Source organism: Azolla caroliniana, unplaced genomic scaffold (genome assembly GCF_043228905.1).
Source record: "Azolla caroliniana isolate FFs.n. ecotype wild unplaced genomic scaffold, voAzoCaro1.0.p SCAF_17, whole genome shotgun sequence".
NCBI classification, from domain to species: Eukaryota; Viridiplantae; Streptophyta; class Polypodiopsida; order Salviniales; family Salviniaceae; genus Azolla; species Azolla caroliniana.
The window spans coordinates 5,513,677-5,527,369 of record NW_028230452.1 but is presented as its reverse complement, the minus strand read 5'-3'; the positions used below and the strand labels follow the sequence as shown (position 1 = coordinate 5,527,369).

Here is a 13,693-nt window from a genome sequence, read left to right as displayed (position 1 = left end):
TCACAAATGTGATTTATGACACATGTACAGCAAAACACTACCAAACTTCTGCCATATGCCATTTTCTCTCTATATATATTAAGTGTATTACCTGTTTCTTGAAAATGAATAATCCTGATTGACAAGCATGATTTAGGGTAATAGATTGTACAATTATTCAGCCATAAGTTGCCTCAACAGCTGTGGAAAACAAAATTGTTCGAAGGTCTCTCCAATGCGTGACTTTTTCAGTCAATTGTTGCTTACAAGATTTACTAGATGATATCTATTGTCTGAACTCTGAATTTTCATCCTGAACAATATCCATTGTGGGCATGATATCCAGCTTTAGAAACACCACAGAAGGCATGATGGTTGAGATGTCAATTGACATTAGTAAATAAGTTTCGTCATCTTTGAGAGCCATGTAGTGAAACTAATTGCTGGCTGCTGGAATGATGATTTTCCCCCTTAATAAATACCTGAAAACAAGCTTCAACCTCAGAATATGCAACACTAAGATTATGCCACATCTCAGACTAAAACATGCCAGAACTTCACCTCAGTTGGGATGGTATCTGAAGAGAACCAGCCCATCACAATGCCAAGCTGCATAATGATGGGAATGAATTTAAATAGCAATGGAGTTGTGACCTGTGCAAAACACCATATAAGCATGTACCAGTAAGTCTCTTTACATGTTGCATTACACAGAACAAATGGCATCATAATTAAGCATATACCAGACTTAGCGCTGTTGTCCCTAAAAGCAGCAAATATACCTTGTCCTGTGAATGAACAAAAGCCAATGTCGTTACAGAGTTTGTGTTTATGTAAATTTATGGATCTGAAACCTGATCACTTGATAAGATACAGTTTCATAAATAAACTGCAAGATGCATGAGACCACAGAACCATGTCTTTCTCTAAAATTTCATATTGCTATCGACCTTCCCCAGTTGACATATATAATGACAAGGAAATGCGTGTTTCAACCCTCTGCCCAGCCAAACAATAAGATCCATTCAAAATGTCTCATGCTACTTGAGAGCTGAAAAGAGGTATAGAACTTGCCTCCACTAAATGCAGGTTTGAAGCACGACTCAAGAGAACAAAAGCAAACTCTCCTATTTGGGCAAGAGACATACCAACCTGTCAAAAACAAGGATACAGAACAATGTAATTTAACTCTTTTAAGTTTCATCTTTAACATGATGTGTAATTTCGAAACAGAAGTTAAATCACAATTAGGAATAACACCCTGAATGTATTGAGCATGTAGAAGAGAGTGCTTTGCATCGGATCTCTAACACCATCAATGACGGACTAAGCAAGACATGGGTTGAATGTCCTAGGAAGCTGAATCTAAATGTTAATCATATCAAATAGCTACCAGAAAATATTCCAAAATGACTATATCTTGGGAACCTGATACACAACCTATAAAACCCCTATCAAATAGCATAGGGGGTCAACTAGAAAATATTCCCAAATGACCAATTTCTGCTTAACAGTCACACTGAAGAAGCAAAAGAATGTTACCATTAAAAACTCTTCGCATATGGAGATATCAACGAAAAGATATAATACTTATTAGAAAGTAAAGTAGACTTGTTAAATCTATATTTTTGAGCATCACAAAATAAATAGTTGTGTCATCAGGTCTAGGTGGCTCAGGATTATAAATAATCACTTGGTTTTTGTAAATCAAAGAGAATATTATAAAAAACTTCCAAATTAGTACACTTATTATACATAGCAGGGCCATAAATAAAATATTATAACAAAGACGTGGTTCTCTACATATGCATTCTTTATTAGTATGTTCAGCATGATTTCCATACACCAAACACGAGACTTACCAACAAGGAGGTTTTGATGCTGTAGCCGAATACTCTTACTACAAGAGTCACAAGAATAGTCTTTGTGATGATCACAAGAATAACAGACGCCAACAAAATATCCATATGGCTGAGTAAGAACTGCACATTTATGAGCATCCCAATACTAGAGAGAAAAAGCGCAGCGAAGAGATTTCGAATTGGTTCCACCTTTCCAATCAACGAGAGTTCATATTAAGCAGTGAGATCATGGGATCAAGTTAAAATACTTCTAGTACAGCCAGATAATATAATACTTAAAAAGGGGAAACCCTGAATCTTGACAGCTTTTGAAATTTCAAAACTACCATGGAATAACCAATGTTCCAGTTACGTGGAGTACTGGTAATCAAACAAAAGAAAATGTAAATTGATAACACTAAAGAAACAGTTTTAAATATGACAACTTTCAATGTAACCATAATATAGAAATATTCATGGGATTACAACTATTGTGTGGGTCACAATAATGGAAACTACACATTCACAGCCAATCAGAAACTTCTACTATACAGACTTTAGTTCCCTCGAAGCAAAAGAGTCTATGTTCATGTCTATGTTCTCTTGATGTTTGGCAATTCATACAGCAAAGAGGATAGATTTTTATGAGCAAGAATAAATCTTCTACGTTCTGTAACTGATCTAGATTCTAAACACACATGGGAGATAACTTCTTCAGTCTTACAGACACTGTAGCAAACTTACTTGTTGAAGTGTATGTTCTGCAAAATCTGTAGTTGAAATCATGACTCCAGCTACAAAGGAACCAAGTTCAAGGCTCAAACCCAACTTATCACTGCACTGCAGCAGCAAAGAGGGTATCTTAAAAACATGATTGATACGAATGACCAAAAAGGCATACTTCTGTGAAGCGCAATGGCCATACCCAAGCAACAACTAAACAGAACGCTACAGATGCCAGCTGATATAACTCATTTGTCTGCATCATGAAAAATTATATGTAAGTGTTTATGGAACTTCAAAAAGAAACCATGACAATTCTTAATCATTGTTCTGACATTAGATCTTACAATCTTCACATCTAGTATTACATTAAACCTACAAGGAAGCACTACAGACATTTATGCATATTCAAGCATATCCTCGTTCTTCATATCAAGACAGTAGTTATTTCTGAAAATATTATTTCTTATGATGGTGAAACAATCTTAGCTTACATAACACATTAAGCCATCACAATTAAGGCAAAACTTCAAACAGTAAAAAAGTGTGTCCTGCCACATAGGAGAATAGAGGTGGGAATGGGTCTTTAGCATATTGACACCATGTTTATCTATTGCCTCTATCTTCTCTTGCTCTTGTAATATAATCCTTCAATATCTTGTAGACTATTAGTTTCTTCCTGCTCTTGTAATATAATACTTCAATATCTTGTAGAATATTAGTTTCTTCCTGAAATGGAATCTTAGTCCTTGGATCATCCTTGGGATGAATAGATCCTTGTCTATAACATCACAATTTCAATGTCTCCCAAATGTCAATGCCAAGTTGTCTCTTCATAAATTGCTATAGCAAGATATGTTGCAAACTTAGGCTCATATTCTATGACCAGATCTCAGATAGCTAAATAAAATACTATCCATTGTCCTTGGATAAGCATTGCTGGTAGTTAATTCCTTGATATATTCTTAACATTTCTTATAAGCATTGTAGCATTGTTCGAGCACTGCAAAGCTAATGGTTTAACTTGTGGTTTTCATTAGCATTATACATTAATACATTACTTAATTAAGACATAAAATTTTCATGTTTTAAGATTAATTAACCAAGTGAGGGATTTCCAGAAAACAATCCCTAAAACCTTGAACACCATGTTTTCAGATTAAAAGCAGCATTTCCAAAAGATAAACCTAAAACATTAAACATGCACACTCCAATAAGAAAATATTAACAGACCTGTTGACAAGAAAGTCGCATCATCAACTTTAAAAACCGTGGCACAAAGGATTTCGAAACAACCATTGAAAGAAGGAGAAATATCACAAGAAGTAACAAGCTGCAAAAGTTGATCAAAACAATATAGTTACTTAATAAAATATATCCACAGACCCAAATAAGCAAGAATTCAAAATAAAGAAAGTTTGAATGATGAGAGAAACCCTAAAGTTTACAAAGGTTCCAACATTCGTGAGTATCATAGATTACAATCTCGAGAGCCATGCAAATACGGAATAGCCACTGTTTACACAGTATTTCCACAGCTCCAGGAATAATGTGTCAATTACTTTGAAAATAAGAAGTGGAATCTAAGTCACAATGACAAATCCATCCAAAGTTACACAGTATCAAGAGAAATAAAAAGAAGAATGGAATATCAACTGACTATGGCATACAAATATTTATGCATGGTAATCCATGGATATGCATTAGGTGGCCAAAACTTCTGCGATTTCTTTGTCATTCTGATGCAGATTGAATGACCATGACATTGCTTACATTTACCTTACTAAATAATGTATACCCCAACCTGGTTGTGCAGGTCTGTTAGCAGCCAGTTTCCAAAGTTATTGGCTGCTACTGGGATTTTCAAGATGCCTCACCGACATCCTTTCTGGTTGAAACCCTATTTTCATTTTATGTTACTTTAGACCAGGTACATTTGCAGAAGAAAATAGCCACTTAACCCAATTAATAGCATTCATTTTGAGGAGTTAGTTGGGAGCCTATACCCATCTAGCTGCCCTCATTCATTGAGGTCTACAGCTACCAATATACTCTAATATGGGACTCATAAAAATGCCTCATCCCTATTCATTTCCTTATCTAGCTTTCATTCCACTTTCACTTGTCTAGATTCAGGCATCCAGACTCTCTCTTTTGTGGGCTTACTTGAGCCGGTTTTCCGCTGCTCAGTCTTGCAAATTATTTTCTCATTTTATTACAAGGCTCATTCTCCCATTTCTTATTTCTGCTGTAATTCCTAACAAGATCTGCAATATGGCATAACAAATTATTAGCTTTGAAAGTCTGAATAGAATCTATCAAATTTCGCATTGTTCTTCCACTGCATATTCCACTTAATGATCAAAAATCTGTATACAACTAAGCATCCAGTTATGTACACCTCAACCTACTGGTTGTTGCATCTTGACTCACAGTTGGGTTAACTTGTCCACGTACCGTTAGGATGTAAATTCACTCTTAATTGCTGGTTGTCAACTCTATTGGCTGCTGCGTGATTTCCATTGTACTTAAATTTGAAATTAAAAGTGATTGGAAATGAGAAAACTCAATGTCAAGATGACATCGAATAAGAGAAAGGCCTTTTAAAAACTGTGTACAAGAAATTCCGTGACTATTAATATATAGCAGTTATACAATAATGAGCGCAGAAAGATGAATCAAGCAATCATAATCTCAAGGTAAAAAACTATCTCATCACCCAGAACTTAAGTGGTGCTACAGTAAAAACTAGCCACAAAAATCGACTTAGAGAAATAGTGTGAGAAAAAAAAACTTACGATCTGAGCATTGAAATAACTCCATGGAAAACACCACTACTACCTCCAAGCACAGGCAGTAATGCAAACAACAGACCAACGCAACAATCCTGATAATTCAATCCGATGATGAGTTTCAACTGATGGAGAAAGGTTATTACAATTTAAATCAAAATTAGGAGCAACTAATACTTGTAATATAAGAGTTCCAATTGTAATTTGACCATGAAGCACATTTACACTGTTCCGTTCCATCAAAAACTTCAGCACCTGAAATGAAAATTTTAAACAGGATTACTAAAAAGATAAGTTTCTCAATATTTCCTGAAAGATTCATTATATTATAGCAAGTTCCCCTGAATAATTCTAAGATCAAGATTTATAATGAAATTTCTAAATTCTTAATTTGAAGTACAGCCAGTTTTATTTGATGTGATACGAATTAATGAAATCGCCCCCATTGTTGTGTATGACATGAATTGCAGCATCTAATCCAGACATTGGTTCTTCAGTTTAAAATCTTTGGAACAGTAATCATATGGTAGCTTTTATATCTTATACAGTACAGCTATAAAATAATTTTGATTGGAATAACAAATTTATTGAGCAGAGGTAGCCATGTAATTGTATATTGCACATGCATTGCATGACAAACTCATCATAGTCTGTGCTGCTTCTTAAGAAACTTGTTCATAATTTATATAGAGATCATCTTTACCCTATGCTTTTTATCAAGCAACAAATTAAACAAATGTGGCCCATTTATGGTTCCTTTTCTGAGGTGGTTTATGACAATAAATTGTGACCTGCCAGTTGGTTAACTATGTGCAAAATATTAATCTTCTGTATCCAGCATCAAACCCACCCTACACAAATTAGACATACAGGAACCTGGAACCTCAACTTGTATATGGGTTAATTATTCAAGCATCCCTAAGCTAGACCAATCATGAGGCTATAATACAACAAAGTGATACATACTGCTCAGATTCACAACCCTAGAGCATGAAAAATTTCGCCATCAAAGAATAGTTATTGGATTTCCTGAGCAAACTTCTATGCTAAGTTGAGGTGCACCTGTAATTTTTCTTCATTGTGCCTTTTTTCTTTTATCAGTAGACAACAGACTCCCCATTGTTTGTCGTGAATAATGGATGACTCATAACGTAGCAAGAATAAACATACCCAGATAATATATTTTTGAAAATACAGCAAAGCCATGCTAAGCAATTTCTCTGTTATTACCGTAGCATTCCAACATAGAAAATCCGCCCAAAATATACACAAATGTTTATGAAAATAATGATATATATAAGAAACAGACCTGAATGATAATACACAAATGTGCATTTATATCCAGAAAATAAACTAAGGGTGCGGTATGCCTCTTATTCCATCCCTAGAATTGAATTAAATGGACTATGTTACCACTGCTGTAGATGAGATCGACAAGAAAGCCCCTATGAAGATTCCCTCTGTTGTTTTGCCTCCACATAGCTGTACAGTAGAGAATGATGGATTGGGAGTTTGATACTAGATTCCATCTAAAAACAACCACATTATATACATAGTCTCTACCAGTGCTGTTATGCCACACAGGCACATGAAGAGAACAATCTGCAGGATGCCCCCAAAGATTGCCACTGACCGCACAACCCTTAACTGCATAATCAAATGCAAAACAAAGATCAACAAAAAGCACATTTCATATTTTCTTTCCAAATACTACAGTACAAACACTTATTGCCACTGCTTCTCCAACAATAGAAACACTTTATGATAAATAGAGACAAACCACTACGCAAAAACTCATAAAGTTTTGGTGGCATTCCCCTGAATAATGTATATTAGTGATTAATTGTTAGCAAACAGAAATGAACAAGGTAAACTATAAGGATGTTAAGGCAAGTGATTCCAATCTTGCACAATGGACAAGAGCAGGCTAAATGCCCAACAAGGCAACCAAGCGAAAAGAGTCTCTACAGAGGCCAAAATGGGATAGACCCAAAAGGATACAAAACCATGATCAGATTGAGCACATACAGCCATATGAAAACAAACATTCAAATAGCTAAATCTGACAAACGAACAAAAACTTAAATTAATTCTATCTAGAGCCAAAGCAGAACTACAAAAATCTGATATCATAATACAACATTTCGTACAATGCAACACAATAAAAAGAGTAAACAGATAGTGCATATCAAAGGCCAATGTGACTGCTGGAATATGAGAAAGATATCAGAGCATAAGCTTATGTGGTACCTCCTCAATGAAAGAAAAACAAGAAAGAAAGAGAGACCTTGCTTGTTGAAAACTCAAGACCCAATGCAAAAAGAAGGAAAACAACACCAAATTGCGCAACAGTCTCGACCTGGCAAACAGAAAAGCCTCACAGTCAATCGATCATTAAAAGACAATGAGCTGCATATGCAGAATTCCACTTACTTGAACTAGCTCACTGACAAAGCTGGCACCACCGGGCCCAATAGCTGATCCAGCTAGTAAATAGCCAGTGATAACCTGATATGCCATTATTGAAATTAAAATGAACCTAAAAACATTTTGCAGACTAGTCATCATGAGAATACCAGAAATGTGAATGGCTTCTCTGATGAAACAATTTAGAATTCATTATATGCAGATACAAACCGGCTGGCCAAGGCATGCAAATATGATTCCACCAATTGCTGCTGACACTATTACCACCACCATGTCAGAAATGAACCTGAAAAATAATAAGTTTTGGCTTCAAGAAAAAAAAATAGCAACAAAACCTTATGAGCTTGATGTTAAATTTACAGATTAAAGCCAATTCACTTATATAAACACTAGCATGTAATCATGTAGTTATAACTTTGACTGAAATTATTCAAAATACCTTAAGTCCAATTGCAAAATGGGGTATTTGGACTTTCTGTTCGAAATGATGAAAATATTATCCTGAAATAATTAGAATTCATCACCACAAAACACATAAAAAGGTTCTATGAATGTAGCCCCCGTAATTCTTCCAGATAAAAGAATAAAATAATTTTTCCTCTACAGGTATTAGAAATTAAATAAAATATCATGAACAATTTGCAACGTTAGAGCTCAAAATTTTACCTATTTCAGAAGGTGCCTAACCTTCTTATCAATGAGTGTTGGTAATTCTTCAGCCCCATTATCAGCATCACCTCGTAAGATATCCTGAATTTGTTGAAATTGATTTGTTGTTCCACTGTAACAGTGGAGCTTTTAAAATGGCATTTATAAGCTGCACTCTTAACACATTCAAACAAAACTTCCACCATTTTCAATCCACAAAATAGTTAGAAAGATGTAATTTATGGTAGTTACATCTTGCAATCACTTCAAAGCGACATATTACTTATGACATTATTCATTCTTGGAACGAATATGCAGCCTGAGGTCTTACTTTTCTGAGGTTGTATCATTTTTTTTTGGTTTCTCATGACTGACCCTAGCAACTGTTTCCAAGACAGCCTAACAAAAGCCAAAAAAGAGGGAAGTTGGGTATTAGATCTAACACATTCACCTCTTAAAAAGCAGTTCCAATACACACTATAAAATGAAAAATGTGAAACAACACTCGAACTGAATCATCCAAAGCACACAATAGTTGTATACTTGGTGATTTTTTCAAATGTTTAGAGTTTTTCAAGATTGTCTGAACTGGATGTTTACTGATTATTATATAAAGGTTAATATAACATTTGTGAGAGAAACCTGAAACTTCCAAGGAATATCTCATGCGATATATATTTTATATTTTCAATAGATTCAGAGTATCAGAAGCAAAAAGAAGAAAAAAATAACTCACTGAATCATCACAGCACACAGACTTGTACTTCAGAACTTTTCTTACGATTTGGGTTTAGTTTACAAGATTGTTTGAACTAGACATTAAAAGCTTAGAGCAGCCATTGTCCTCTGAATGATTATTATAAAAGGTTATAATAACCTTCACAAAGCAAAAACGATTAAACTGTACATTTTGTATTTTCAAAATTTGACAAATATTTAAATTCTAAGTATTCTGCATGCAGAAACACCAGGAAGGTATTCTTTATTCAGGATTAGAAGTCCTATACCTGTTGTTCTGATACGCTGCTATTAAAGTTACTACCATTTCCTTCGGTGCCTATACAAAATAACAGACATGAGACTGCTGCTGATTGAATACATACAAATTATGCTACGAACTAAGAAATTGGAAGCATACCTACTCAAAACAAATGCTAACCTGATCAAGTTTGTGTAAAAAGTGCAGGGACCTTAGACTAACTCTCATACAGCAAGATCACTTGGAGGACTTACGGAAATCAATAGATTAGGAAAAACGAATTTGAAGTATTATTTGAGTCAGCTGTTCCTGAAGGGGAGGGAGACTTTGAAGAAGAACTTGAAGTTGGATGTTCATCAGATCTGAGGACAATGTCCCATACCTGCTTTGCAGCCAATACATGCCTCATCATGCATGCCCACATAGGATAGTTAGTACCACCCAACTTGTCTCTGAAAACTGATTGCTGCAGTTTCTGTGGAGTTACGGTTTGGGACTGTCGTATCTCCAAAACCGAAAAACCGATTTGGCGTGTAAATAGTCACAAGAATAGGATAGAGAAAGTACCCTAAACCTGCTCTAATACCATATGCAAAAATGCAAAGATCTTAGACTAACTCTCACACAACAAGATCACTAAGAAGACTTAAGGAAAATTCAGTAGACTGGGAAAACGAGCCTGTGATTACAAAGATGTAGAATGGTTTATAGTTTGTATAGAATATTAAAGAGTACCATAAGCCATTTCCATTTGGGTATGTTGGTAATGTTACGGTGAAGTGTATTTGCAGCTTTGGTGTTGTATTATTCTCTTGTATATATATTACAGGACAATATAGATTAATGTGCATTCACATAGCTATGGCACTATAGACTTCACCCCAAGAATCCCCGAATGAAGGCCAATGTTTCTTCAAACAGGAAAAGCAGCCAGGAGCCATAAATTTACACAATGCAAAAGCGAGAAATAGTTCCATACATATACATCATTATCTTTGCACCTCTAGTGTGTGACCCTCTCCTTCTCTTCTTCCTCTCCTTCTCCTTAAAACTAAAGTGACGGTGTTTAACACCACTTCAAGATTGGGTAACAAAATCAAAACCAGAATCCATATTGGACAATAACTTTCTTGTGGGTATGAAGCCATGGGTGTCCTGGAAACACAATGTCCGCAGATACAATTCCAAGAGCCACAAACAAATTTGTGGTAGTTTGATACACATGTAGCACCAACGCTTCTCTATGGGGAAAAACTTGGCAAGTAAGCCTTCTTACATTGCATAACTTGAGAGATTGTGAAAAACTTTCAGTTCCAATGATTTCCCACATCATAAGGAGCAAAGCACTGGTGCTCCATGATATAACTTGGAGGGAGATAAAGAAGCCATGCTAGTGCTAGACTATTCAACAGATTTGTGAGCTCCCATAGCAATGTTACTCGAGATTGGCATCTGTGTCATCAAAACAATTGGAAGAACATGGACATAGTCCTTATAGTATGCTGAAATGCAAGAACTATTCCAACCATATGGCATAAATATAAAATGCACCCCCACTCCTACATAACTTAGACCATCCACACATAGACATAGCCAATGTGGAAAAAAATAAAGTGATCCAAATTCATATCATTAATATTGGACAATGAAAGAACTTGGATTAGCCCCACAATGCCTAATTGTAGGAGGATGGGCTACTATGAAGCCCACTTCTTACACACATCAAGTTATGGATTTATAATCAGGCCCTCTTCCATGGATACACATCTAATTCATGCACTCCATAGTGAAATAGGGCAGCTCAAAGCCCATTCACAACAGTTACAAATTGAGATTGTCAGGTATGCAAGCAAACATATGGAAGAACAAATCTGCCAATTGTGGAATCGGAGGAGATTATGTATGCCATGGCATCAACTTTTATGAAATACATGGGAAATACCACTACCTCTTCAACCAAGTCTTTGACTCACTCCATAATGATATGGAAAATGAAACCCACAGATGTTTGGGAGTATTCTTGCTAGAAAACAAAAAACGCATCAGACCAAGAATGTCATTGTTGGAAGACAAGAAAACAACCAAAAAACCTTATCTGCAAAGCACCATCATGCCTTTCTTTAGCTCCATCACTCCTCATTTGAAAAGTCAATCAAGGGCCACACAAGTAATGTCTCAACAACTACATTCAAAAGAGGTTACAATAGATCAGGAATCTTGCATATGCTCACGGCCCTATTACCTTTGTTATCGACAAATCAAGGCGACTGTCAGCTCACATTGAAGATGTTTCCCTCGCTCCAAAGACCTCTCCATCAAGGATCGGTCCATGTTGGACATATTCTATCTATCTAAGCTCAAATGCTAGTGCTTAGATAACAAGATTTTTCTGGCACCTTGGGCAGTTCTACAAATTTAGAAATATTTATTTTGGATTGATGTTCTCAAAGATGAGACAATGTTTAGAGAACATAATCTCTCATTCAGTCTCATCGGCTATTTTGACCTCTTACAAAATGACTTGTGTGTACATACATACACCCTATCTACCTATATACATTGCAATCCTCCAACTTTGATCGCATTCAAGCTTACTTTCACCATATCTTCAACTTTGACCTATCCTTATACACATTTCTCTCACAATAACAATGTACACTCTCAATTTCAGTATTTGCTGGTAAAAATCTTGAACATGAAGAGTAACTTATCAATTCAACGTAAACACTGTAAAAATCTTTCACTTTGGTCATTTAGGTCATATTTGACCTCCAGTGATGATAATAAAACATATGTTCATTCGCAGAGTTCTTGAACATCAAGAGTCACTTATCAACTCCACATACAGAAAATGTTCATTTAGGTCATATCTGACCTCCATGGGTAATAATAAAACATATATATCGCGGTCTTGCCTCTCAAGGGCATTCAAAAATCATTGTTGTCATCATCTTTCATATTTGACCTCCATATTCAGAATAATCTATCTATCTGTCTATCTATCCAAGAATGGTTATTAAAAATAGTTATCAGCGTCTCATACTAATGGAAAATGAGCATACCTCCATGTTGCTCTTTCTCGGAGAACTCCTTCTCGAGAGCACGATCAATCATATCAGCAATGCTACCTTCTTTGGGGGGAGGAGCGGATACTAACGATGACGCTGTTGTCGTGTTGGAAGAAATAGACTCATCGAATCCTTCATCAAAAGCATCGTCTGCATCTTCCGTGATATCGACGTCGGCAGAGAGTCCTAGATCCACGGAGCAGACGAGGAGCAGGAGGAGGAGAAGAGCGGGGCGAGCACCTGGAGGGAGCGCGCTGTTTCGGATGGTTACCATGGCTCTCGAACCTTCTTCTTCTTCTTCTTCTTCTTCTTCTTCTTCTGGGAGCAGCTCCTTCTACGAATTCAATAGAGACAGAGACAGAGACAGAGAGATGGTGAAGAGAAGAGAAAAAAAGAACGAGGAACGTGTGTGTGTGTGTGTGTTTCAATTTATACTATGTATGTAATGTATTCATGGTTTTTTGTTGCCTTTTGGAGTATTCACTAAAAATTATTAGCATACATGGTATGGTGTTGTGTACTGTAGTAGTAGTAGTAGTAGTAGTATGTATGTATATAATTCTTCTTCTAATCGAATCATATCCATCTTTAAACCTCATGTGTGTGAGTCTGCTATGTATGCAGTCCTGGTCTTTGTTTGCAGATCGTCTCAATATGATCCTACTACTAATGCAATGTGGTTGTGGTTGTGGTTGTGCCACTACTGAGAGTCGAACGTTTTGCGTCGTTCTTCCAAATTGCATGACTTTGCTTTCAGAGACTGTAACTTGAATCAACTATAGAATGTGTGTGTGTGTGTGTGTGTGTGTGTGTGTGTGTGTTGTGAGGGGGGTGCACCGGTGCTCAAGTGCTCGCGCGCGCGCGCGCGCGTGTGTGTGTGTGTAAGAGAGAGGGAGGGAGGGAGGGAGGGAGGGAACATGGTGCGTCCTCGCTTCATGTACAAAACATGATGTGTTAGAGTTCATGTGGTCAAGAAGGATTGTGCATCATGCCTTTACTGCCTTGCTGTGTGATTTTCCATCACCTTGGATATCTAATCATGGTGGAAATGTCACATGTGAAACTTATAGAGTGGGCATCTAAACAAATGGAGATTAAGTTTATGTATTGGAGGTCTCAATTCTGGTCGTTTCATTTTAATACATAGTAAAGGTAGTCCAATTGATTTTGGTTCCTACGGTATGTTATTGTCTTCATTTACTACCATGTTGAAGAAAGTTCTTGAAATAGTGTCAC

At 36.2% G+C, this 13,693-nt stretch overlaps 1 protein-coding gene across 1 annotated transcript; it reads right to left on the bottom strand.

The window, feature by feature from the left end:
- Positions 1-77: 77 nt before the first annotated feature.
- On the bottom strand, positions 78-12,769 carry LOC147852977 (K(+) efflux antiporter 4-like). Its single transcript, XM_087332960.1, has 20 exons — positions 12,452-12,769; positions 9,418-9,467; positions 8,742-8,809; positions 8,450-8,543; positions 8,202-8,263; positions 7,973-8,048; positions 7,769-7,843; positions 7,623-7,694; positions 6,899-6,982; positions 6,749-6,817; positions 5,513-5,590; positions 5,342-5,430; positions 3,777-3,876; positions 2,746-2,799; positions 2,565-2,660; positions 1,842-2,030; positions 1,054-1,131; positions 723-767; positions 541-633; positions 78-461 (listed from the first exon to the last, which is right to left on the bottom strand). Exons 1-20 carry the CDS (start codon positions 12,729-12,731, stop codon positions 390-392), a joined length of 1,824 nt encoding a protein of 607 aa, XP_087189086.1. The 5' UTR covers positions 12,732-12,769; the 3' UTR covers positions 78-389.
- Between the last annotated feature and the right edge of the window lie 924 nt (positions 12,770-13,693).

Coding starts and splice junctions, on each gene's coding strand:
- LOC147852977 (XM_087332960.1), bottom strand. CDS start 12,731: ATGGTAACCATCCGAAACAGCGCGCTCCCTCCAGGTGCTCGCCCCGCT. Junction 634..722: donor GGACAACAGCGCTAAGTCTG/GTATATGCTTAA, acceptor TGTTTTGCACAG/GTCACAACTCCATTGCTATT. Junction 462..540: donor CAGATACCATCCCAACTGAG/GTGAAGTTCTGG, acceptor GCTTGTTTTCAG/GTATTTATTAAGGGGGAAAA.